Source organism: Poromitra crassiceps (assembly GCF_964638095.1).
Source record: "Poromitra crassiceps genome assembly, chromosome: 1".
Classification (NCBI taxonomy): domain Eukaryota; kingdom Metazoa; phylum Chordata; class Actinopteri; order Beryciformes; family Melamphaidae; genus Poromitra; species Poromitra crassiceps.
Window position 1 is genome coordinate 77,414,388 of NC_139623.1, and position 26,675 is coordinate 77,441,062.

General features: G+C 42.7%; 2 protein-coding genes across 3 annotated transcripts; one reads left to right on the forward strand and one right to left on the reverse strand.

Annotated features, from left to right (window-relative positions):
- Nucleotides 1-682: 682 nt before the first annotated feature.
- rpl23a (ribosomal protein L23a) lies at nucleotides 683-7,384 on the forward strand. Its single transcript, XM_083645919.1, has 5 exons — nucleotides 683-743; nucleotides 2,397-2,577; nucleotides 6,249-6,425; nucleotides 6,995-7,064; nucleotides 7,326-7,384. Exons 1-5 carry the CDS (start codon nucleotides 719-721, stop codon nucleotides 7,338-7,340), a joined length of 468 nt encoding a protein of 155 aa, XP_083502045.1. The 5' UTR covers nucleotides 683-718; the 3' UTR covers nucleotides 7,341-7,384.
- A 1,415-nt stretch (nucleotides 7,385-8,799) lies between these two features.
- birc2 (baculoviral IAP repeat containing 2) lies at nucleotides 8,800-26,464 on the reverse strand. Of its 2 annotated transcripts, none has more exons than XM_083645901.1 (13): nucleotides 26,338-26,464; nucleotides 24,454-25,375; nucleotides 23,971-24,251; nucleotides 22,906-23,223; nucleotides 22,488-22,788; nucleotides 19,731-19,830; nucleotides 19,449-19,527; nucleotides 19,237-19,285; nucleotides 13,479-13,721; nucleotides 13,252-13,350; nucleotides 11,117-11,272; nucleotides 9,928-9,969; nucleotides 8,800-9,394 (listed from the first exon to the last, which is right to left on the reverse strand). In XM_083645901.1, the coding sequence occupies exons 2-13, from the start codon at nucleotides 24,545-24,547 to the stop codon at nucleotides 9,201-9,203; spliced, it is 1,956 nt and encodes a 651-aa protein (XP_083502027.1). In that variant the 5' UTR covers nucleotides 24,548-25,375; nucleotides 26,338-26,464; the 3' UTR covers nucleotides 8,800-9,200. The 2 variants fall into 2 exon arrangements, with proteins under 2 accessions (XP_083502027.1, XP_083502028.1); XM_083645902.1 differs by having other exon boundaries at nucleotides 26,246-26,433.
- Nucleotides 26,465-26,675: the final 211 nt, after the last annotated feature.

A 26,675-nucleotide genomic window follows, 5' to 3' on the forward strand; every position in this document is an offset into this window, starting at 1 on the left:
TACATATATATATATGGAATGAATGTTGAATGAACAGCAACCTGCAGACAAATACATTAAAATACATTCAAGATCATCTCAAATATTTATTTTTTTATTATAGTTGAGAGCATGTTCTGTTAAATCAGCTGCTTTGGGAATGATATTTGTACCTGTAATTATGTACAAAATATAGTATCAAAAATCAATGTGTAACAATTACATTTTAAGATCTATCAGAATGGGTTTGATCTAGTCTCGTTTGGCCAGATGTATCTCCACATAACTGACACCCTTTTTATAAAGATGTTTGATTTACACTGATACAGTATTTTCAGTTGTGTACAGGCTTTCCCATAGAATGAAAAACGTTGAAAATACCATTATATTATATTATATTATACCATAACTATAAATGCGGTTGATGTAGATGATCTCGCAAATTGTAAATGAAACCACTGCAAGAAAGTAGCTGAAACTACACACAACGTTGTTCTTCCAACCCAGCCGATGCTGGCTCCTGGGAACTCTTTCCTTGAGGCTCTTTGGAAGATTGGAAGAAGCGACTGATGTAGGAACATTTTGATCCTGTATTGCATACTCCGGTACAGTAGGTGGCGGTATGCTCCTACGCAAACAAGAAGAAGCGACATTTCTCAAGTACCGCGATATTATTCGTGTTGAAATCTCGCCCGTGCATTATACTGCAGGAAACCCCGTCTAATCTTCCTTTCGCAACATGGCACCGAAGGTGAAGAAGGAAGGTCTGTCAACTGTTCAATTTTAGATGTCTAAATCGTGTATAACAACACAACTAGCTATATGTACTTCCTATATACGTACTCGAAATGTTTTCGAGTTTAAATCGGCAAAAAATATTGCTGCCATTTGTCTAAAATCTCTAGAAATACAGACCGCGTCTTCGGCTTGCCTGCCAGTACAGTAGCGCTGTACTACGTTTTGGTGCTACGCTAATGTTAGCATGCTATCATTGATGTTGTTGCTGACAAAAACACAATAGCACGAAATGTCTTGAACCAGCTTTGTCATGATTCTCTCGACACGGCCTAGTTTTGCGGAGGACATTTTAGAAATACCTAGTGAGTTAGAACAGCGTTTTGCTGGCGATTTTGTGACTGCACGCACGATGGACCGGTGTTGCCCAGATAGCTATACACGTGAAAGACGGGAGGGCTTAATGATGAGTTATGGTTACGTTATATCAGGAGTGGCTTGTTGTCTTTAAGAAAATTACATTTTGATTTGGGGAAATTGAAAATGATGGACGTAACAGCGGTTCTGTGAGCCATGTATTTCTGGCATTACGGTGGTAATAATACCTGCTTGGTAACGGATGAAGGATTGAGATTTCCACTGGACAAATGCCAACATTAAGCATCAGACTATAACGTCGGAAATGTATTCTTGCATTTTTCAAAAAGAAATGGGATCGAAATGGTGGTCCATAATGTCACAGTTCATATTGTAGCTGTATCAGTGTAGGAATTTAACCAGGGGCAAGTTCAAAAATGCCCCCAAGAAATCTCAGAATGCCCCTAAAAACCATGATCCAGGGGCAAAAATTGCCCCAATATATTCATTTTATTTTAATTCAATTCATTTAATTTCCATCTCTAACACACACTCGGCACCTGTAGCTGGTTGCCAGAAGACAACGATGAAGAACACACTCACACAAACGCCGCTGTTCACACTACTCTTTAGCAACTTTATGCACTAAAAGTGCCCCAAAATGTTGTAAATCCCCCCAGTTTTTAGACAGTGGGGGCAAAAGTTGCCCCCAAAATAATTTTAAAATTTCCTACGCTGAGCTGTATGCTAATGTAGCTATTGATACATGTCTGTTTGAAGGCCAGAAGTTCCATAAAGATAACATTTATTCTAGGGATTTAAACAGTTACACATTGCAACACAGGAACAATCTAGCTTAAATCACAGGCTTTCCATTACTTATTAATTACTAGCAAGCAGAAATGCTCACATCACTTCTTTGAACAAGTTGTAGCTTGTGTTGTAAAATATAGTTGTTGTACTATTATTGTTATTGAGGGAGACAGGGCTGCATGGTGGATAATGACTGTGGATCATGTAGTGTTTACATAATATTTCTAACTTGTTGCTTTACACAGAAGTCTGGTATAGATAATGTTCCCTGTCTGGTTGCTCGTTTTAAATAAAGTTTATCTTATTTTGCGCTGCTTGCTTGGTAAGATTACTGCTCTTTTCAATCAATATATAATATAAATAAATATAAACTGGAGGGACACAGTGGTGCTGAAAGTCCAAACAATGTTTTCCAAATGTGTATTTAAGGATTACCAAGTAATAAATTGAGCTAAACATCTGACCAGCTCATGTCTCATATCTAACAAATTGCTTTTTTTGTCCATTCACAGCTGTCCCTGCAAAGACTGAGGCCAAGTCAAAGGCACTGAAGGCCAAAAAGGCTGTGCTTAAAGGAGTTCACAGCCAGAGGAAGAAGAAGATCAGGACTTCTCCCACCTTCCGTCGCCCCAAAACCCTCCGTCTCCGCAGGCAACCCAAGTATCCTCGCAAGAGTGCCCCTCGTAGGAACAAGTGAGTACAATTGCTGCCCACTGCGGTGCCGACACACAGACTTAAACATGGTGCAAATGATGGTAACAGCGATCAAAGTATGAAAAAGCATGATTCAAGCTTTATAAACTACTGATGCACCCAGACTATTGATAAATGTGATTTTTACTTAGTTTGTCATAGGGCTGGGTGATATAGCTAAAAAAGTATATTGATTAGGGATGCCACGGTGTGGACATTTTCCCACCGGGTAATAAACACGTGACAACACCGGTGTTATTAAAAAAAAAGAGCTCCTCACGGTCCGGATTTTTAATTTAACTGCTCTCAGTCCGACACACCCGTCAAGATAGACACCAATACAAGCATGGTAGGGATGTCAAGTTAACCACAGAGAATAGTTTGGAGCGGTTACGTTTGTCGGTCTATAAATTAGGCTACTCTGCATAGTGCATAGTCCTTTCTCCCCCAGTCAGTCAACCCCTCTCTGCTGCTGCTCTGCTCTCAGCGTCGCAAACACTGTCAGCTCAGCCTCACATAATGTTACACACTGGGGGAGAGACTCTCCGCCTGGAGAAAATAAACTTAACATCATTAGCGACAAATCTGGGGATTTTTTTCTGGCCATGGGATACATTACCAGCAAGCAGCGGCCTCGCCCCCACCGTAATTACGTCATATTGGCCGCACGGCCCTCGCGGTTGGAAGCGTGCATGGAGTATGTCCCGCCCTTAAGTCATCAATGCTAACTATTTACCATCAATGTTAGCAGCGGAGGTTTAGCTAATGGTATTAGCATCAATGCTAGTGGAGAATTAGCTATGTTAAAACGACATTTCCAGAGATGGCAGTGGCAAGAGAATACACACAGGCTTAGATAAGGGTCTTACCTACGTGTGTATGAGGGGGATTGTGTTCACAATATGTACAACTAACGTTACTTGCTGGTCTGTCTAACCAGAGATATGATGCACTCAGACAGCCAGGATAGGAGGGAGCGCTTGTAATATACACCAGCGCAGCTGAGCGCATGCTGGAACTGTCACGAGCGGGCGGAGTTGAGGTGTTACCGGTGGGCATGTTATGTAATCAGTGTATGCCTCACCACCATGTAACACCTACTACCGCGACAAGCCTAATATCGATATAAAATATTTCATATCAGTCGAAATAGATAATTATTGATCATTTTTAATGACCTGTTTTTATGAATTAAAAAAAACATGAAGAAAAAGTTTTTATTTAACCACTTTATTTTGAACCATCTTATTTTCAAGGCACACAGGTAATTGTAATGCTAGTCTCGCTGGCCAGCCTCACCTCCCTCCCTACCGTGAGAGGAGTCTGGCGCCGCAGGTCTCCATAACTGGGATAAACCCTCCCCTGCGCTACTCTGCTCTCCCATTGGAGCGACTGTTTCAGTCGCTGCCGGATGTCCGCTCCCGGCTTATTACAAGCTCTGTCATTGGCTCCGACCATGGCTTACGCTCCCTCCTCCTGTGTGTCGCTGTAAATAGTGCCCTGCCGCCTCAGTGAAAACAACAACACTAACTAGCTAGCAAGCTAACGGCAGAAACCTACACGTTAGCTCGTTACATGCTGAAAACGGCAAGTTGGATTGTTGGAAACTATTTTCCAAGGACACTGCCGCTAAGTGCCGCCCATCACAATCCCACTATGGAGACCTGTGGCGCCAGACTCCTCTCACAGTAGGGAGGGGAGGCTGGCCAGCGAGACTATTGTAATGCTAACACTGTCACACATACACGCTTAGTGCAAGCAGTAATTTACAGGCATGGCGACGTTTTATTTTGATGACAGCGTTGCCACCAGCCTTATCAAACTAAAAACGTTTGGTAACGTGTATTTCAGGGTTGTTTAACGTTAACATTAGGTGATTCAGTGAATGAGCTGCCCTGCATTCCGCAAGTAACGTTGCAGACATCTGCATTTGTGAAATTGGTGTGTAACATTAATGTTAATGTCCCGGTCACACAACGGTAATATGGAACACATGTTAATACATTGTCAATTTACGTTAACATGAATTGAAACTCACATTTAAAGTCCCTGGAAACCAAAATCCACAAAAACGTTCTATGTTATTTAGGGTCTTATGTTAGTAATTATATGCCTCCGAAATTATTGTGCATTACTTTCAACCCAAAGCCTTAAAATCGACACTTTTCTACAAGATTCTACAAGATACTTCCTCATTGAAGAGAGCAGTGCGCGAGGTGCTAAAATGCAGGAGCTTATGACGTCATAAGCTCTATATAACCTTTGTACACGCACGCAACACGCAGTCCCGCACATTCTGCCTCCATCTCTCTTCAGAGTTCTAGTGGTCCCACACCTTTTTGCAGCTAGCTAACTACGCATTGCATCAACACAAAGGCTCTTTTAAGAACCAACATCTATCTATCTATCTATCTGTATCTGCGAGTTTATCGCCGGCGGTGTGTTGGAACCTTGAGAGGGAGAGCTCTCTCTGCCTGCTGCTGTGTGTGTGTGTGTGTGTGTGTGTGTGTGTGTGTGTGTGTGTGTGTGTGTGTGTGTGTGTGTGTGTGTGTGTAGACAGATAGACAGATGACCGTCAGTCAGTACGCTATGCGCTGCGTGGAGCAACCATAGGGAGCAACGCGCGGACACACACACACACTTTATTTCCTTCTTATCTCTCTCTCTCCTCTCGGAGCAGAGGAGAGAGGTCTGAGATACGTGCACATCATGAAACGCTCGGCGGCATGTGAAAGCCGCTTTGAGCTGCATCTTGATAGGCTGTCTTGCTCTATTTCCGTGTCTGATTGGTCCATTTCAACCTCGCGCCCCCTGCCGCTGGAACCGCCCAGCGTTTTGTTGTCGCAGACTACCCCCCTCACCCCCTCCCCTGCTGCTCTCGCGCTTGAGAATTGTGGACACGCCCACACAGTTCGCGGGAAAAAGGACACTCTAAAATCGAATAGATTCTCATTACTTTTGCCATGAGTGTCAAACCTAAATTTATATACTTTGCGACGTTCATCATCGTTCAAATTTGGCTGGTGGCTTATTAACATAGGTTCCTGTGATGTGATGAACTCAAAATGCTAAATAATAAAGAAATATTTCTGGTTTCCAGGGACTTAAATTATTTGTAAGGTTTACAGACAACGGTGTTTTGCTTTCCTTTCTCTTCTGTTGCGATTTCACGTGTGGTGGTGGTGGTGTGATGCCGGGTGAAACCAAACGTGCTGTTTGCGTCCCTAGTGCTGCCCATTGTCAAGGGATATGATTGGCTGTTTATGAGCTGGGGCGGGTGCACACTCAGGGTTTGTCTGACCTGTCTGTTAAATGATTGGCTGTTTCCGTGTTACTCGTAGCACGCTCCATTAACAAGGGAAATTTTTTCATGCAGCCATGCTATCGAACTTGCTATCGAACCATTTCTTTATTGTATTGATGACGTCTCTATCGCGATAAATATATTGCTATCGTTTTATCGCCCAGCCCTAGTTTGTCATGGAGAATGTGATTCTAATTAAAAATGCAGATTTGGAGGTGTGAGCTGAATGGTATGACAGTTGTCGACAGCGGAGAGTGTGCCTGTCATGAGATTGTCTATTCAGAGAACCCTAGTTGTTTTTGTAGACCTACTAAGGAAGTTGTTGGTGCTTTTGGGAGATTGGTCTAATGAAGTGCTCTCCCCCTAGGTTGGATCACTACGCCATCATCAAGTTCCCACTGACGACCGAGTCCGCCATGAAGAAGATCGAGGACAACAACACACTGGTGTTTATTGTGGACGTCAAGGCAAACAAGCACCAGATCAAACACGCAGTCAAGAAGCTGTACGACATCGACGTCGCCAAAGTCAACACGCTCATCAGGTAGAAATCTTTAATCCGTGCTGTTAAATGCTTGTATCACGTTAACGTCTATTGGAAGCAATTGCAGAACTCAATCATTTCAACCAAACAAATACTTTACAGAGTATTAGCTGTCAATCAGGATTGATCATTTGTTTGAACAGTATCGGTAACTTGTGATCAGGGTTTTGTTCAAAATGACCATCATGGCTTCTCATAGACCACTTTGCAGTTTCTCATTGTAAATGTAAATATGGTAATTTAAGGGACACTTCACCAAAAACAATGCTGATTTATTTGGCACATGATCTCATACATATCCGAAAACTTGCAGACATTCATTTAGTTTGATCGTTATTGAGATTTGACTTAAGTGTGGACCAGTGATGTCATTACAAAAGTGTACACGATTCAGTGCCTTCTGATGACATCACTGGTCCACACTTAACACAAGAACTCTTATTGCTGTCAAATTAAATGAATGTCTGCATTGTTTTTCGATGGAAGTGTCCTAATACACTTCTGACCTACTTTCCTTTCATTGCCTCCTATTTCATCATCCTTCCCTCTTCGTCCTGACCCATCTTCAGGCCTGATGGTGAGAAGAAGGCATACGTCCGTCTCGCTCCAGATTACGATGCGTTGGATGTTGCCAACAAGGTATGTCCTCGAGCCGCCACATGGTTCAGCAATCAGGGTGTAGTTCCAATGGTCCAGAAGGGCTGCATCTAAAGCTAATTCATTGCAGGATGGGGGCTGTTTTTTGCTTTCAGACTTGGTCGATTCTGTGCAAGTGATGTCAATTTTATTTTGTCTGAATCTTTGTGATGCATTCAAAGGAACCACTGATGCCAGAACTTGTAAGAAAGTGTATTCCATGCTGTCCATGAACATCTCTAATTTGTCCTTTTCTTCTTTCAGATTGGCATCATCTAAACTGTAGCTGCTTGTGGAAGAATAAATATTTGTAAAAACTTGAATTGATCCAGTGTTGTCCTTAGGTGCAAATTAAATTAGTTGTCACAGGTATCTGGGGCTCTATATGGCAAGTAAAATGCATGCCAGCATCTCAACTGTGTAATGGGGAAGTAATGTGAATGGCTTAGAGGGAAAATCTGAATTGGCTTAAGTATATATGTGTGAATGTAGGCACATTGTAAAGCGCTATATAAATGCAGTCCATTTACCATTTTACCATATATGAAGGGTTTTGTTCCACAATGGGCAATATATATATATATAGTATTTTTTTAAAGGTCCTCAAAAATGAACTTTTCAGGACTTTTTTAAAACTCAATTGAGATTTTATGAGTTCAGACTTAAGTATTAACCCATAATTTGCCAACTTTACCAACAAGTGTCTACTTACTGTACTTAGGGGAGAGGGTTCCATGTTTTGGACAGTTCTGCTTAAACTAATCAGATGGAAATTCCAAGTAGAATGAGCAGGCCTCTTTTCAGTCTACAATGTACCCACAATACCTGAGTAATCCCCAACAACAAAAGTACTGATCAAAGCATCTGTGATTGGTATTGGGGGGGGGGGGGGAATGAAATTTGCTGCTCTGGTGACCCTTAGTGAGCACCAATTTGTATTTTCATTCATGAAATTTAAATTTAAAATGTATACTTTTTCTGGGTCCAGGAGTTTTCTGGAAAAAAATGAAATTATAGTTCACAGAAAATTCAAGCAGTACATTTGGAATTGATAGCATACTGTGGATTTATACAAGTTTCCTGGAAATAACAGTTGTAAAGTATGTCCTCCTTTAATTTTCTTTTAAAACTACGTAATTCCAAAAAAATGCCAGGTACTTTCCAGCTATTGAACTCTATTTTCCCTATTAGTATGCTTTCCAGGAGACTTATAACTGTTCTATTTTTAGGAAATGGACACAAAATAGTCTTACCTACTTTTTCTACACCAACAGTGCCAACCATATTTAATTGTACTGGATCAAATTCTGTCTTTTAAAGTATATTAAGACCTGGGGAAATCTATAAATGCTTGTGACGGCAAATGACAAGAGCAGGTAATGTTGAAAGCTACAAAATGAAGTATTTCTGCTAGAGTACAAGTAATTATTCTTACTTGTACGTCTATTACTGACAGTTTTCACTCTGCATAAGTGTTGGTCTGATGTTTAGAACCACAGATTTGGGGGATATTTGGTATCAAGTTTGTGATATTGTTCAAAAGATTCATTAGTTTCAGTTAACACAAAATTAATTTACTTGCTACGCCTCGTCTCCCTCGCTGTACCAACAAAAATGTCACTGGTGTCAAAACAGCATCCCGAGTCTCCTTAAGTCACTGGCGCCTCTTCCAAATGGATGAAATGATCATCTATGGCAGCGATGTTTATTTAAAAACGAATTAAATTGATTACTGTCGTACAGCCAGGTTGCCTGAAATGTTTATTATTCAATTGTTGATGCTTTTGCAGTTTTCAGAATATTTTAACATAAAAGTATATGACTGAAAGACCTTCACATCTACTCATTTTTTATGTAAAAGGCAAAATACAATTTTTGCAGTAGCTAGTACAATGCAGATTAGAGATAATTTTCCATGCACTTCATATGATTCTCCACACTAGTGTTGATGGACCTTAGCAACCTTATCAAATATTTCTAAATAATGATCAATGAGGACAAATAATTCACAAAGAGGGCGGGGGAACAGAACTTCCATCCTGCTCATTACTATTAAAATATTGTACAGACTTGTATTGCTTACATTCATTAACATCAGTACCACCCAATGCTTCTGAGACTGGGAAGACAACCTCCTAATTAAGAGAGGAAGGTCCGGACTGTGCCTTTGACCAGGCCTCTGCAGATGGGGCACTTTCTCAGCGAGGGGGCGCACTCCTTGCACACCACCAGGTGACCGCATGGGATGAAGACGATGTTGACCTCTTTATCCATACACACCTTGCAGGTCCGCTCCTCCTGCAGGCGGCGCAACTGCTCTTCCATGGGCAGGTCTGTTGAGAGATGGAGACAGGAAGGTCAGCAAAGGAAGATCGATTTGAAGAACACACTCGATAGAAAACTGATGACACACAAACGCACCTCTGATCTGATTCTTTGGTGATTGAAATGTCAATAAACTGACCGGGAGGTTGAGTTGACTTCACTAATCGATAGATCGGATACAATAAATGTCTATCTCTTGTCCCAGTTAAGCTACAAGAAGCATTTTCTGTGTCAGTGTAAATTGTATCATTATTTATTGTTGTATTTAATATTTCTCATCCTGTAAAACAGGGTGTCTGCTGTCGAAAGACCCAAAGCACCCAACCCAGGTTACATCATTTTAACACTTCCTAAAATAAATCACTCATGATGACACCCAGGAACATTTCTAATTCATCAAACATGATCAAGTATGGAACAATTTCCAAGCTAGATGCTCCCCCCACCCTCAATACATCACATACAATTTCTGATTTTATGAAAAAGTGATAACATACTGACTGACTGGTATCTAGCAAAAGCAGATTGTAGGTGTCTATACCTGAGAGATCTTGGCTCGGTGATGCAGCCTCATTCGTCTGGGCTGAAATTGGAATGAAAAGACAAATTAAGGTTGGGAATGCTAGACTGGATTGCATAGACAATATTAAATTAGTTCAAGCTGAGCCAGAATAGAAGAGTTCACACACACACACACACACACACACTGATCAAAATAGTTAACCAAACACTTAACACAAGTAGCGCATTCTACTGATCACAAATTGGTAATAAATATATTTGTCAATTTTAAGCAGACATTCATAAAATCATGTTAAGCGTCTACATGACCAGCCATACATTTCTGGTTAAAACGCTTCATTATAATGGAAACTGGAATGTTGCTGGTTCACAAAAAAAACATGTGCTTTGACTACCGAAAGAGACCTTAAGCCGGATGTCACTAGTAGAACAGGAACTTAAATGATTTGTGCTGTGGTGGCAGAGGCAGCTGGATTCGCACGAGATCAGGATCACATGACAAATCCATCTTGCCACACTCCAATCTATTGGTTTGAATCCAAACCACCAGTGGTTCGTACCAATCAGCGTCCTAGGAGGCAGCTACGGATGGGCTTTAGGTGTGACGCCATCGAGAGCGAGCCTGTGATAGAGTTAGTTCATCCAATCACATGCCAGGTATTTTTTTAAATTGCCTGCCCTTTGAAAGTTTCCCGAGCAACACGCTCCCAGATGGCTATGTGAAAACAAACCTTCTGGCAGTGTCAGGTTAGTGGTGGCAGCCTGCACACACATTTGTGTATACCACTTAAGGCTGGGGGATATGATTAAAATCAATATCATGGTAATCACAAAGATTTCTTTCCATATGGATATAAATTAGATCACGACATGGCTCACGTATGCAAATTCTCGTTATATCCAGTTGAACTCAAAGGTAATGTTAGGTGTGATGTCAAACAAAATATAAATATTCAAATAATATTCCTTATAAAAGTCATGGGTAAAAAAAAAGATGCTCGTCATCAATTTAGAAAAAAAATCACAATATCATCACGATATGATTCCAATGAAAGACGATAAATGATCATATTGAATGATACCCCTGAATCCACTTGATTACCGTTTTTATGAGGGTGCTTTTCGTTTCCGATTATCATTTTGTCCAGAATTAAGGTTTCTGTATGCAGAGTCAATCTGAGAGGCGGGGGTTCAGAGAGATAATGTACCCATGAGATCTCTAAGCAGGTGAACGTCATTCTTCTGGATCCAGTTGCGGAAAACCTCGGCTGCGGCGTTTCCCTTGGTGAGGACGAGCTCGATCAGCCTGGCGGTCTGCTGCTGGGCTGAAGTCTGAGCCTGAAGACCAGAGTACTCCTCAGCAGCTGCAGGGCAACAGGAGCATTATTCACAAATCACTAGGTGCTAAATTACAGTAGGTGCTACAGCTGCATGATAAAGGCTCAAATCATAGCTGTGATTGATTTTCTAGATATTGTGAATCATGACTTAGTTTTGAGGATTTGCTGATGTCTTCAGTGCCTAGTACTGCCCAGCTGGACCATCTCGTAGAAAGGGCTTTTCTGTGTGGAGTTTGCATGTTCTCCCCGTGCTCCCTGGGGTTCCTCCATATACAGTAGAACTCTCCACTAAAAACATGCAGAAGATCGTCTTCTGACCAGCGATGGTTGTAAGAAGTTGGTCCCTAGGTGCTTCACTGCAGCTGCCCGCCACCACCCCTGGCCTGAACCATGGAAGAGGACGAGCCAGGATGGGTCAAATGCGGAGGACGAATTTCACGGTGGTGCATCCAAAGCATGCGTGTGTGTACTGGCTGCCGTGCATGTGTGTGCATGCCAAATGTGTTTGTGATGGGGTTTGTCCATCCGGTTTTAATCTTCAAATTTTCACAAACGAGGACCACTTTGATGACTTTTTTAAGCCTAAATGTGGGGGAAGGGGGTTAATAAATGCGGGGGGGTTACGATTTTTACAAAACGCGTCAAAAGTTAACCACAGACCTTATTTCATGCATTTAACCGGAATCCCCATACTAAAATCCCATTGCCTTTCCCGCTTACGAACCAGCATGGTGGCAATTTGCTACTTCCTGACTCATTCCTGCAGTACTCTATTGATGATCTCATTTTTGTTTCATGAAAATAGATGTCAGATGACAAACCTGCCTAAAATGGTTATCTGACTCAAATGTTTGCTACACTGCACCTTACAACACCTTATTGCATTTTATTTCTATCCGACAGCTAAAAAAAAAAGAAGAAGAAAAAACAGCACTCCCTACTAACAGAGCTCCAAAACATCGCAAAGATAGTAAGAATTAAAGGACGGCTTTACCGGGGGAATATGAATATATATTAAATCTCACGCCCCTAAGGTTTTAGAATCCGTTGAAATTTTTGAAATTGGAGCTTCACTGCCTGACCTATCAGGCATCTCTCACATTTTTAGGGAAGCCGGATGACGCGTTATGCGTCACCCGGCTTCCCTCCCCGCTTGCGGAACTTGAGCGCCTATGAACTACAAGTCTTGTGAGCCATGGTCCCGCCTCTAGAGGTCCTCCACGCCCCTTCAGAGCTCTCGACGAAAAGCAAAAGGCAGCCATCTTGTTCAACCGCGTAGCATACTGTAGCTAGGTTAGCTTTCCATAGCTCCTTGCCAAGAGACCATATCTCTGGAACGGAAGCACCAAAAGACACGGGACTGGCGGCATTGGAAAGCCCGTCAAATTTTACATCTAGTAGTAGGTGAGTTGAAGTAAGGAAATCAACGCTGAGCAATGTACCCATTTTTACACATTTTTACAGAAAATAGTTACAACATCAGATGCGCGTAACTCCTACGAAAATGCCTTAAAATGCATGAAAAAAAAATTATGAAGACATCTCCCGACATATATACATAGGTTTAAATTTGGTGCAATTTGGTGCAATTTTATTTTCGATTTATTTTCGATTTTTTCTTGTTCTCTTGTTTTATTGTCGAAGCCTTCTTCTTCTTCTTTGAGTTTTATGGCGGTTGGCAAACATATATGTGCATTACCGCCACCTACTGGAGTTTGATATCAGCCAAATGCCTGAGGGGTGGGCATGTAAACGAAGGCCACGCGAGCCCAGTGCATTGTGGGAAATGTAGTATTTCGGGTCCCCGCACCCGCCCCTCCCCTCCACCCCCCCCCCCCCCCCCCCCCCCCCCTCCACACAGAGTGGATTTCTGGTGATATCTCTGGCGGGAAACAACCAATTTCAAAAATTTCAACGGATTCGAAAACCTTAGGGGCGTGAGATTTAATATATATTCATATTCCCCACGGTAAAGCCGGCCTTTAAGAATACTAGAAACATACTTATCACATTTTGCTCCCTCAGGTGCTCCAACACTGTTTCAACACTCTTCAGACGCTGTATCAACGCTGTCTGGTGTCTCTTCAGGAAGGTAAAGCCATCTGAAAGAGAGAGAGATTGGGATGAGAAATATATACATGGTGTTCAGATTGCTCACTGGCCTCAGAGTAGATAACGGCACAGTTGAAATTGATGGTTTGAAAATAAAAATGTTCACAGTCAGTTGTACCAGAGGCCATCGCTTCTGCCAGCATCTCACGCTCCTCCTCCCTTTTCTGGTCCTCAGCACTCAGCAGGTCGGACACCAGCTCCTGGACAGTTTTATAGTTCTCTCCACTGGTCAAGATCTTGCTCTGGACCGTCTGCTTGACCAGGCTGCGCTCAAAGCCCATTTCCAAGGCAGACTTAATGACGGGAGTGTTCATCATGACGGCATCCTCAGAGCGCTCCTCTCCTGGACCCAGGTGGACCACTGAGCGGGACAGAGAAGGGCAGGTAAGCAGATAATGTGAGGTTGGGTAGCAAGGCGTCCTATCTGGACTTCAAAGTATTACCAGGGAAGGTCTAGTTCGGGCATCACCAAATGGCGGACTGCGGTCCGGGTCCGGACCCAGACGGTGTCCTATGCGGACCCAGACCTATAACTGATAAATCATTGAGAATTATTCACGTTTGACAGAGTGCTTCAATTTTAACTGGCGCAGCGTTTATAGACTTCATGGTACTAGTTCACCAGCGTCAGACATCACAGACCAATTGCATGTATTGATAATCGCATGTGATGCTACTCAGCCAATCAGGTTCGCCACTGGCAACCCATGTGGTGCTACTTAGCCAATCAGGGCCGCCGCTCAGCTGCTGCAAAAACAGTAATGGCGTCGCCCAAAGTCGCCCATTTCCAGAAAGATCAATGAGGAAAACACACCCATAAGTGCAGTTCTTGCAGAAATAGACTCAATAACAACAATTAAACACTAACACTATTCACCAGCGGAGTTTATCGCCGAAAAATATGTTTTCGTCGTTCTTCTGAGATGGATGGATTATTTTGGACTGCAAGTGGAGATGCTGATTGGCTGAAGGAGTTGTCTGTCAAGGCAAGTACTCCCGCCCACTGATAGTGAGGTTTATTATCAGGATGGTTCTACCATATTTTATTTTTCTAAAATTAAGCTCTTTGCTATGTATTTTACTTTTTCAATGCAGCCCTTATTTTAAAGAGAAAAGAACATGTATGTATTATTAAAGCACGTAATACCAGTTAACACGTTCACTGCCATTGACGAGATATCTCGGCTTACAGAATCCAACGGTTGACTGCCAATGACGAGATATCTCGGCTTAAAAAAAAAAAAAAAAATTTTGACGGTGGGACGTGGATCAACGCTCCCCACGTCTCCTATAAAAATATTGGAGCAACCGAACGTGTACAACCCATTCCACCGACCCACTAAGTGGCGACAGTGCTCTCCAAACTAGAGGAAGGCAAGCAAAAAGCAGTGTGAGGAAGCCATTCTCATGAAAATGGATTGGCGAAAACGCTTTCGCTTTCGCGTTTGGGAGCTGGCGGGGGGGGATTGCAAATTTGCATAATAGATTATGGGTGCAAGACACTTTGAAACACGCAGCATAAATAAGACCAGAATCGCAAAAGCTTCATCAAAGCTCTCAACCGAAACTCCAAGAAACGAGCGAGCCCATCCAGACTTGCCCAGCGGCCGCCAGCAGACAGGAGCAGCAGCAAAGCAGTGAGCCTGGTGACGCGAGGTTACAGCAGCAACAGAAACGAGCTTGTGACACGCCCGCTGCAGCCAAGAAGAACACACACGGAGGGAGGAGTTTGAAGGAGAGGGGTGTTTCCTGCTGTTATGGAGGAAATTACTGTTCAAAACTATTGTTTAGATGTCTGACGTCTTACTGATGCCAAAAATGAATGGTTAAAGTGACTGTTCTATCGAATTTCACAAAAAGCTATTTATCTCAGCTTAAATTTTCAGACGCTGAAACCATGCTGTATTCAAGTGCTAATGCCTACATAACTACTAACTCTACAAACTAACTCTTTTAGACAGAGAAAGCACACATTCTAGGGGTGCACCGATCACGTTTTTTGCCACCGATCACCGATTGCCGATCACCTATGAGAAATATCTGCCCAACCGATCATCGACCGATCACCGATTACCGATTACCGATCACCGATATATATATATATACGCCCTGGGGTGTCCGTAAAAACACGAGGCAGGAGACAGATGGGAGTTCAACCGTTTAGTTGTCAGTTCTCTTCAGTACAGTACAGCAGTATAGGCTCTTTACAGCATTATGACAGGAATAGTAGGATTGTGTGTGGTCTGGAAAAAGGAGGCAATAAAATATACAAACAGGTCAGTAACCAAGCTTGCTGTTATATAGGCCAATTATAGTGATAATTAACAACTAATAATATATAAATGATAATTAGGTAAACTGTAAGTCAGTTACTCTTAAACACCAGTCTTGAACCATGACTAAAGCCAAAGAGCTCCCACTCATAGAACCGGGGTTATGCACAATAACCGTCATACATTGGGATCCGCATCGAACGAACATCAAAACGACCCGCCCATCGAGGCCGAGTTACAGTGTTATAATTAGCAGCACTATGAGTGTGATCTACATAATGGTGACAGGGTTACATGACGGGAGAAACAACAGAATCACAAGCTACACACGAGCTAAACTCCATCTGAGTAGTGGCATTAATTAGCGCAACAGACAATCAAACCGCAAGTGCACGCCTAAACAAACGTTATTGCAATGATTGCAGGTAGATCGATCTAAAACCAAAAGGGAATGCAATACAGGAATATTAACATAATAATGACTTACTGGTTGGTCATATACGCACACATGGAAGAAGGGGATTAGAACATGTTCAACTGATGTCCAAAGAAAGGAAGAAAGTCCGTCTGAACGGAGCGCACATCCACATACTCAGCCGCACACTTTCGCTTCCTTCAAAGTGCCCGCGGGAACATCAATGCTTGCGTGGAAATTGTCTGTGTGTGCGCGTGCACTACCCCGACTACCACAGTAGCACCGTGTCAATCTGGGACTTTAATACACACGGACTTAACAGCATGCAAATGCCTCGGTAGGCGGGAGGACTGGAGGTAACTTCTCTCTGCTGAGGCTGCTCTAATCACCAGCTGATTTGTGTGATTCAAAGACGCAAGGGGTGTGTTGACAGTCTGGTGCGGTGTGTGCATGGAGGTGAGTACACTGACGAAAGCAAAGCGTGTGCTTTGCAACACAATGATATAAACGTTAGAGCACAATATGAAAGTTAAACGATAGACATTGAAGACATGAAAATGGGCTGCCTCATGTTTCTCACGGCAACATTAAAGGAATATCGGAAACAGCAGATCACATATTTGAGGTCCAAATCGGCCGATACAGATTGCGTGTCGATCGATCGGTGCACCCCTAACACATTCTATTAGTTCTTTTTAGATATTTTGTGTTCACAAAATCTTAGCAGAAAAGAATCCTCAGGTCTTGAAAGATGAGCCAGAATCCTCAAAAAACCCCTCTGGCAGAAGCTACCTACAGTAAAAAAAAAAAAACAGCTGGCAGTGAATGTGTTAAACATGAAAATATATTTTTTTTTTTTTTTTTTTATGAAATTATTTAAATACCGAATTACTTTATTTGAGTTAACAGTTAGTTGTTGACTACATGCAGATGTTGAACTATTAGGCTACTTCAATATATATGGCACTGCCACTGAATAGTCACAACAGTTAGACATTGCGATGTTCCGGACCCTTGCTCGAGGAAATTTTCTCTAACTCATTGAGTGCCAAGGACGAGTATGTTCGTCAATTCAAATACTAACGTAGAGTGCCAAGGACGAGTATGTTCGTCAATTGCGTTTTTTGACGGTGGGACGTGGATCAAAGCCTCTTACATCTCCTATAAAAATATGGGAGCTATTGAATGTGTATAACCTATTTTACAGACCCATTAGGTGGTGACAGTGCTCTCCAGATTAGAGAAAGTTGAGGAAAAAAAAGCAGAAAAAGCCCTGTGATGAAAGAGAAACCGATGCATGAGCCAGAGTGGCAAAGATTGCTCTGGCTGCCTGGAGCCAACGTTAGCTGCGAACAGCAGTCAATCCGCTCCCACAAATGTCTCTGTCTCTGCTGCATAGCTTCTCCACACGATTAGCCGCCAGAAAATAAAACCAAAGCCAAACCATTCTCATGAGAATGGTTTGGCTTTTCAGTGTCGCGCTGGGAGCGGGCGCACAAGGCTGAGCGCTCCGAAAATAGACTGGGTGCAGCGCACTTTGAAACGCACAGCAGAAAGCCTATAATCGGACGCAGCTTCATCCCAGCTCACAACCGAAACCCCAGAAACGCAGACGAACGCGAGCCCCATCCAGACTCCCCCGACGAGCGGCCGCCATCTGAACGTGGATCCGTGAGGCAGCTGCTGCCATAGCAGGCAGCAGAGACTCGCCTGACACACGCAGCAGCCAGCAGAGCGAGCAAAGCCACCAGAGACACTCCCACGGAGGAGGAGTTTGGAGTTGAGGGGGGTGTGGGTGCTGTTTATTGAAGGAAATTACTGTTCAGATGTTTCAGGTCAGAAAATATTAGTTTCAGAGTCAGTGATTTGCTTGAAATGCTTCATTTCACAAAAGGCTCAATATCTCAGCTTCTAGATGGAAACGCCTGTTTTTGCTGTTTTTGACCTATCTTCTCCGGCTGATAACTAAAGAACGGAAAATGATATCAATAAACTTTTTTTTGCTGCTGATACAATAGTCTCATCGTTCTTTGTGCGTGTTCGGTGTTTACATAGTAATATCACACAATATTCTGTGGGCCTCGAGAAATCACTGAAAACGCTCTGAAACTCTGGCACTGGGAGCGTCCGTTCTCCAAAAGTGGCTGGCACTCAATGAGTTAATTGAAGACCCCTGGTCAAGTTAGTGAGTACAACCATCAACGACCATGTCAGTGATTTCCCACTTTGATTTGAGTGAAATCTACAAATCTAGCCTTTCCAGGATCAGATCATACATGTTCTGTTCCACCTAAGCACATAGAGCTCAACAGTCACTTGACGTTTCTTTCCCCGGAAGTGAGTTTCCCATTCATGTTCTCCATAGACATTTAAAAAAACGTATATAATGAGTTTTAAGGCTGGACCCAAGCCACCCCGTGATCTACTGTATCACGAGTGAGCATAAAACATTTTACTTGGAGTAAGGGGGGGGGGGGCATCAAACATTTTACTTGGGGGGGGGGGGGGTTCCAGTAGCCTAGGTAAACCCAGCCCCCACGTGACCTGCTTCTCTCAGTTCCCAGTCACTAGTTCCCGGTCACGTGGGGGATGGGTTTACCCAGGCTAGGGTTCCAGCCTTAAGGCCTAAACAGACTCTTCCGTCCGCCTCGAATTGGAGCCGTCTCGCCGTCTGCCGGCGCCAGCGAGCCCTACATGCTAGGATGTCACTACACCCTCCCTCCTGGAAAATGGCGGCGATTGAGTGCAAGGCAGTCTGAATGAAATTGAATGTAACGTTCCCAATTCTATGTATTAAATTAAAAAAAACGACCCTCAACATTTGGGAAGGCTAAGCCACACAACTAGTTTGTTATAATCTAACATCATGCTTCGAAGACGACTTTACGACGATGAGGTCGGTAAGGACTGCTGACGTCACGCACGTATCGTCGCCGCTGAGTCACATTTTCGAGCAGCCCCCGTCAGCCGACGGCGCCCAAAAAATGTCACGTGACTGTTGTGCTCTATTTTGAAAGGGCATTGTGGTCTTGAATACGTACAAAAATCAGGCTTATTGACCGAGTATGTTGTGTTGAATCTAGAGATCTACGGTTAGCAAGTATAATGCTTAGCTGTTCTGCTTTGAAGCACAATATCCCTTCATTCATAGGAGCAAATAAGCCTAATCTCTTTTATTTCGTACTCACCTGGCGGATCCACAAACTCTCTGGAGCTGCTGTCTCCATTTGTTAAAAGCTGTTGGAGTAGGAAACAGAAATCGCAAAGCTGTTTAATTTATTTTGTACTGAAAGGAAAGACTGACGGTCTCTGACGACTAAAAACGGACTAAAAACTGAATTTGTAAAAAAAGAAAAAAAGAAGAAACCGATTTCATATGGCCCTAGTGTTTTCTACCCACCTGCTCAAACAGCCGAGGAAAGCGAGCCTGGATCTGATTAACAAAGTCCTGTCCCTTCTCCTGCAGCAAATATTCACACCTGCAATTAACCCAGAGGAACATGGATCCATGTATTCATGTAAACCACCAGCTACACATTTGTTTAGACAATTTGAATTAGCTGCAGTAACTAAGCAATAATATTAGTTGTAATAATGGTTCTTAACAAAAGTTAGAAAAATGCTATGAACAAAACAAACATTCTTACACAAAATGAACACATGAAAAAACATCAGTATTTACCTAGGAAACCATTTTGCATGTTCCACCCAAGGATCGTCTCCAGACTCCCAGCATCGCAGGCCGCCATCACAGCAGAAACACTTGACATCGTCGTTACGGCCTTGAACACAAACAGAGTTAAATTCTATTAGGTTCTATTCTGTTCCCGGGTGTTTAAGGAAAAGCTCAAGAAAATTAGTTCAAGTCTGGCTAGAGCGGGCTAGTAAAGACGTTTCGGTTTGAAACTGTTGGCATTTTTTCCTCTCTCATTTTCTCTTTTGCTTGAAACCTTTAGCAGAAGCATAACGGTTGGAATTTTTACATATTTAATTATTTGATTTTGCTGTTTATAACTGTGTGTGGCTTCTTCTTGTAACTGTATCTTAACTTGGAGTTACACTGCGTTATTACGAAACCCACCGCGCCTCTGGCAAAACCACGCCCTGTGCCCGCCTACGCAGCAGTCAAGCGCCGGGATTGGCCAGGAGCGAGTCTTTTGTCTTCTTTTGACAGCTCGAATCTCCCACACCACAAACAGTGCACGCAGCCCAGCGATTTCATGAAGCAACTGAATTGCTCTTGATAGCGGACATTGAAATGAATTATGGTCACATACCTTCCTAGTGTAATATATTAACGCTAATGAACACGTAACGCACAAGCTTTTAACACACAATCGATTTTTAAACATATTTATTTTAAAACATTATTGTAAAATTCAGGGCTTTAGCCAAAGCTTTAATAATAGAGCTCAGCTGACAGTTTAACTTGCAAATGAAAAATAAAAAATACAATAGGCTACAGCACATAGCTTCTTTTCTTTTTTTTGGCACAGCTATTCATTCCCCCCAGTCCAGCCATTTGTTCCAGTCCAGTGAAGTCCCAACAAAATGCAATCTACAAAAACATGCAATATAAAAATCATAGATAAAAAGTTGAATCATACACAATCAATAAAACCAAAAGTAAAATATATAATTAGAAATACCCACAACAAGAAAGTAAAACACCAATCTACAAAAACATAAAAGTAAAATTACACATCACAACAAATAAAACCAAAACTAAAATATAGAATTATAAATACTCATATGAAAATGGCTAATTTATTGTAACAATAAAATTGTTAATAGGAAATAGTTTGAGTGAGGTAGTGATGAATGCATTTAGGCTACTTGCATCTTGTGTACATAATATCAATATCAAAATAATAGACTACTATGGTATTTATTATATAGGCTACTATTGAAAGCAGACCTTCAAAACAGTAAACCCAGAGATATTACTCTTGGGGTTGATGCAGGCAATTTTCTCACGGGGCATGGAGTCAGAATTTCTGAGGAGAAAGCTCACTATTGCATCAAATATCAGATTAAGAAGAGATGAAAAAAGTTGCCCTATAAGAACAACCTAACGGGTGTTAGTTTTGCTAAGAAGTTTTGATGAAGAAAAATGTGTTAAAACATTGTTAATTTAATGTTTTTCTTTTTCATTTGAAATCATGTTGGCAGCACGCCGTGGAGCTTTTTCATGCAGGCTGAGGCCTTGTCAGTCAGACGTGTCAGAAAGCACACCTGGAGCTTGTCAAAGAAATCCTCGTCCCATTGGCTCACGTGAGCATGGGCGCCTGGCCAATCCTGGCGCTTGACAGCTGCGTAGGCGGGCACAGGGCGTGGTTTTGACAGAACCGCGGGGGGTTTCGTAATAACGCAGTTACACTCTATGCAGCTACTAATGAAGGCAGTGGCCGAAACGTCTGGCTGCACTATGGTCATCGTGAAAAATTAAATAAATTGACGGTATTCTTGAGTGCAGGTCAGTTTGTACTTTATTGCTTCTCAGTGTTTCCCACAGGATTTTGAGAATTTGTGGTGGGGGACCGCAGACCCCCTAGGGGGGTGCGGGGGCATGCCCCCCCGCAAGATTTTTTTAAACATTTTAAAGTAAAATGCATGAATTTGGTGTACTTTGAGAAAGCTTAAGAGCAAAATTAAAAGGCTAGATCTATGAAGAACATGTCATCATTACTGTGTGTGCTGTGGGTTTACAATGACAAACTAAATTTCTCCCTATAGGTCAGGGATACTCAACTTGCTTTGCCACTTTCGTGAAATGATAGAAGGCGAGGGGCCAGTTAATAAACAAACAATATACATTTTTCTGTAGCGGATTGTAGGTTTTTGGGGTGTCAGCCGGAGATTAGGCTGACAGTGTTGTGCACACCGGATAGTTAGTTAGGTTAAGTTAGTTGGGTTAAGTACATACATAAGTGCCTGGGTAGCGAGCAGATGGCGGTATTTGACAATTTAGCAGCTAAATCATAGATTATTGAAAGATATTCCATATTCCAGACTGAAATGCTATAACAGAAGTATTGGCCAGAATGACATGAACATTTATTGGACACTTATTCAGCGGATATGTTGCATGTTGCGTTCAGGTGCACGGTAAAAAAAAAAAAAAAAAATTTTTTTTTTTTTGGTCAACATCTTATTGTGGCGGTCCAAATATTATTGTGGCGGCCCGCCACAAATTCCTTTATGTATGGGAAACACTGCTTCTTAACCAGACCTACCTTAAAAATGTTTCAGGACTTTTCAGCTAAAATACAAATGGAAATACAGATGGTACTATTCATTTTTACACCATTAAGGGGAATACCTGTCTGCAGTGGAAATGCCCAATATTGTTAGCGGGGAGAAAGAACTTACAGTAATTCCAGCCTTATGTGTCATGATTATTAAAGGTCTCTTTGTAGTTTTGACACACCGTCCTTACCTACATAGTAGAAGCCAGCTTTAGCCAGCTGGTCGGGCCGGACAGGGATTCGTGAGGGCCAGTTGACAAAGGTGAGCAGCCTCTCTTCGCTCTGCTGCATGGCAGGGTTGGACACGTTATTGAGAGCGAGGGCTCCAGCAGACGGCTGCAGTGCCCCGGCAGCAGCAGCTGCCCCCGACGCAGGCGGTGCGCCTCCGGCCAGCGGTACGTTGTCCGCTCGGTCCCCCCGGACAAAACGGCAGTTTGGATAATGCCTCTGGTGTTCGGACACAGCTCTGTCGCCTGGCTCCCAGTTACTCAACTCCAAATAAAAATAAAAAATTTCAGTAAGTCATTTGTCGTTATGTAGAGTTCATTGTTCAATAGATTTATTTCCTGCAGTAACCCATCAACCTCTACTTCTACTACCCTTACATACCTGTCCTCCACAGCTGAAGCAGGCCACTCTGTCGCCCTGGCCCAGGTGGTAGAAGCCTGCCTTGGCCAGCTCAGCAGGGGTAATGATGGATAGCGACCAGGCGTGGAAGGAGTCCAGGCGCTCCTGTTCTCTGCGCATGCTGAGATTGTGGCACGTCGACGGTCTCTGGTGAGACATGTCCTCCACACCGCGGGAGCTAAGCGGGCTGGAGGGGGGCGGAGCGGAGAAGCCCATATTCAGATAGCCCACCGGCTCTTCACCTTGGCTCACTGTTGGAGGATTAGGAGCAGCGACTGGAGCTGGGCCCGGACCGGACAGCTGGGGCGGAAGGGCAACAATTGTGAACATATCATGCGTTCCTTTTTAACTGGGAACTGGTAATCTTACAGTTCAAAGTTCATGAGCTGGGACAGTGATGTCACTAGAGCTGGTATTTCCCATTCCAAACTCGTAGGAGCCTCAGCAGTCCCGACCTCAAAAATCCAAGATGGCTGCTCCGCGCAACAACAGTAGTTATAATCGTATAAATGCTATTTAGCACTTCTGTCTTGTGTGTGGCTCATTAAATCAGCTGTACACACAGCACGGCCTACTTCTATCTGTGTGGACATGAGGCTGCAGTGTTTATATGCGCAAAATGCCATGAAATGCCTTGTTATCAACTGTTATTGCTAACAATGGCTAGCCTGGCTAGCGAGTGGATCTGACCAGTGAACAGTGAACTTCCCAGCTCAACTTTTCTGCAAATGGAATGCTAACAAAATGGATGTGACGTCATTTAGCCTCCACATCCCAGTTATTTTGCGATAAAGGAACGCACCAATAGTTACACAAGTTAGTAGTATAAAGATCAAGGCAAAACACTACCCATGTTTTTGAATTCTGTCAAAACATAACTTTTTTTTAACCCACGGTGTTAAGATGACAAATACCCGGTGGCTTCAGTCAAAATGTGCTTTTTACTTTTATGACAACTACCATTTTGCAAGAGTAGGAGCACCTTTCTTTTAAGTAGTGGATCTCGTATTTTGGCGTGACACTTTTTTTTTTAACTTATTAACTTACCGGTATGACTGGAGCGCTGCGGAGCGGAGAGAAGGCAGAGTGAGAGGAGGAGAGCAGGTTGGCCGTAGATGGGAGGCTTTGGATGAAGGAGCAAGAAGGAGAGAGCTGTCTGTGTTTCTCTGTCGGACAATCTCCCGCCTGCCAGCCCTCCGCCGTCACGTTACACCTGAAACACTGCACCCTGTCGCCCACCCCGGTGTAGAACCAGCCTGCCCTCGCCAGACTTCGCTCCGTGACTCCCGAGGTGGGGAAGCGAGCGAAGGTAGAGAAACGAAAGAGTTCTGTGGACAAACATTACCGTAATTAGGTCTTCTACAGCTCAAGAGTCTTAAGGAGAATAGTTTAAGTTTAAAAACTAACTTGACATAACAATATATAACGTGGAGGTTAATTAAGAAATCAAATCACTGCATTAAAAGTGTAATTATACAAATGAGTCATACAGATCAATGATAAAAGGAAAGAATCAAAAAAGTTTGGTACCTGAGGAGTTATCATACTGAAGATCAGGGGGGGGCGCGTTGCGATACAGCCCCATCAGAAATGGGTTGTTTTTGAGTTGAACAAGAGTTTCCATTTTTGTTTTTAGATCAAGAGTATCAATAAGGAAAAAGAGATGTCCTCCAAAGGGAGAGGGGTTTGAGAATACCCAAGGTCTCACTCTCTCACACACAAGCGCCACACACACACACACACAGACTGACTGACATGAACAAAGGTATGACAAATCAACAGGGGTTTTCCAAAATGCTGATTTAGGCTAAATCAAAGATTGAAATGAGACGGTGAAACAGAAAGTGTGACCTCAACTGAACACAAACGTCAAGTTTTGTCAAACTAAGAACTGCTTTGTGAGAGAAAGGAAAGCAAAAGCCCCATTCAGTGTTGGACACCAACTGCATGAGCTAGCCAAGCTAACCATTCACTGGATCCACACTACCCGAGACCTACACTTAACCATGTTCCACTACTGAAAATGCACTGTTCCTTTAATCAATTAGTCAATCAATTATTTTCTATGACTATGAAAAACTTGATGAATCAAATCAAAATCATCCTACTATACTGCGGTCATCCTGGATCAGTGTACTCTTGATTTTCCTGCATATTTCTCACACACAAGTATACCACATAATCTAGCCACTCAAACCTAATAAACATGTGTGTTATGAGTCTAAACATAATAAAAGTGCCTCAACAACACACACACACACACACACAGACCAAGGGATATATAATCTCAAACTCCTCCCCCCCGCTCGGACATCCCTTCTTTGGGAGATTAGTCTTCCATGACTGAATTGGATAAATCCAATGTGAAAAAATCAATCTCCTTTGAGGACAACGGTTCTCTTGGTACTGATAAGGAAATCCACTCTTTACTGCAACAATGTTGGCAGCACACCTATGGAAAAGATATAGAAAACAATTGTAAAATGATGTTTGTGTTGTATTTCTTCTTGTAGGATTTTAAGTGGCAGTATGGGAATGGGAACATTTTATTTTGAGTTTTGTCCAGTTCAGCTGCCATCCTGTTAGTGTTATTACACTGCTCACTAGGTTCACAATGGAATATACTTATAACAAGGGTTTATATGAGGACACAATCCCAGAAAGACGATGCACAAGTTTGCGCACCCCTTAGCTACAAAATAACATTATGTATAATGCAGAATTGTATTTGACCAAATACAATAAAAAGGCGAAGGGATAACATTATTGATGGCATTTAAAACATATCTTAATCAGAGTTGTTGAACACACAGAGATGTCAGTGGCATTTCAACGCAGGGACAGAAAACATGAGTAATATGACAGGGTCTCTTAATTTTAGCTATGACAACAGAATGAATTCCCCTTTTAACTACCGAGCATAGAGTGACTGTAAATACTATCTGAGTATAGAGACTAGATTACCTATACAGGCTTCGTCCTCCCACATCTAACAAGCATGAATACACAGGATCTGTTTTGTTTTGTCAAATTTTACTATTGTATGTCACAGCTAGCCTGGTAACCAGGGAGCGGCAGATCAAAAGAAAAGCTGACAGGTGTGGTTCAACGTATGGGTTCAACTCATTAGCTAGCGTAAGAGCTACGGGTTGCTACTTGCTACGTCGTTTAAATGTGAATGTATACAGGTCAAATTTGCCTTCGCGCAGTTAAGCAGTTAAGATTACAAACCAAATCGTTAACGTTAGTTAACTAGCGTTAACAAAAGAAAACACCCTTTAGCCCTTAGCCCCTTTATAGCAACCGTAAGCTAAAAGCTAACCTGTAGTTAGCTGCTCTCGCGCACGGTTTCCTTCAGCTGTCCGGTGGCTGCTTTATGTGGCCGCGAGACAGCAGAGTATCTTTTCCACTCACCGTTTAGCAAGCTAGGCCGAAAGACCTCAGCCCATAGTCTCAGCCTCAGAACCAGACAGACCAGACAGACGGACAGACGGACAGACGGAAAGTCCCGTCGTCATACACTTCCAAACCGGAAGTCTTGTATTCGTTCATAGAACACAGCTCACTTCCTGTTGGGTCTGTCATACCCATGTCATACTAGTCTGGGCACCTTCCACCCCGCTTTTTGTCATGGGGGCGTAAACCCCGGACCCAGAATTAACACCGGATGGCAATGCGCCTAACAACGTCTTTGTTGCCGTTAGCTTGACGCGGTGATGTTACCTAAACTAGAGTCTGATCAAAACAAAGCT

Bases quoted from the DNA above. Each gene is read 5' to 3' on its own strand.
- birc2 (XM_083645901.1), bottom strand. From the start codon at position 24,547: ATGGAAACTCTTGTTCAACTCAAAAACAACCCATTTCTGATGGGGCTG. The intron at 19,528-19,730 runs GTAAATACTGAT...GGTTAATTGCAG, and splicing joins CATGCAAAATGGTTTCCTAG to GTGTGAATATTTGCTGCAGG. The intron at 9,970-11,116 runs GTACATTATCTC...TTCCAATTTCAG, and splicing joins CCTGCTTAGAGATCTCATGG to CCCAGACGAATGAGGCTGCA.
- rpl23a (XM_083645919.1), top strand. From the start codon at position 719: ATGGCACCGAAGGTGAAGAAGGAAG. The intron at 744-2,396 runs GTCTGTCAACTG...GTCCATTCACAG, and splicing joins ACCGAAGGTGAAGAAGGAAG to CTGTCCCTGCAAAGACTGAG. The intron at 2,578-6,248 runs GTGAGTACAATT...CTCTCCCCCTAG, and splicing joins AGTGCCCCTCGTAGGAACAA to GTTGGATCACTACGCCATCA.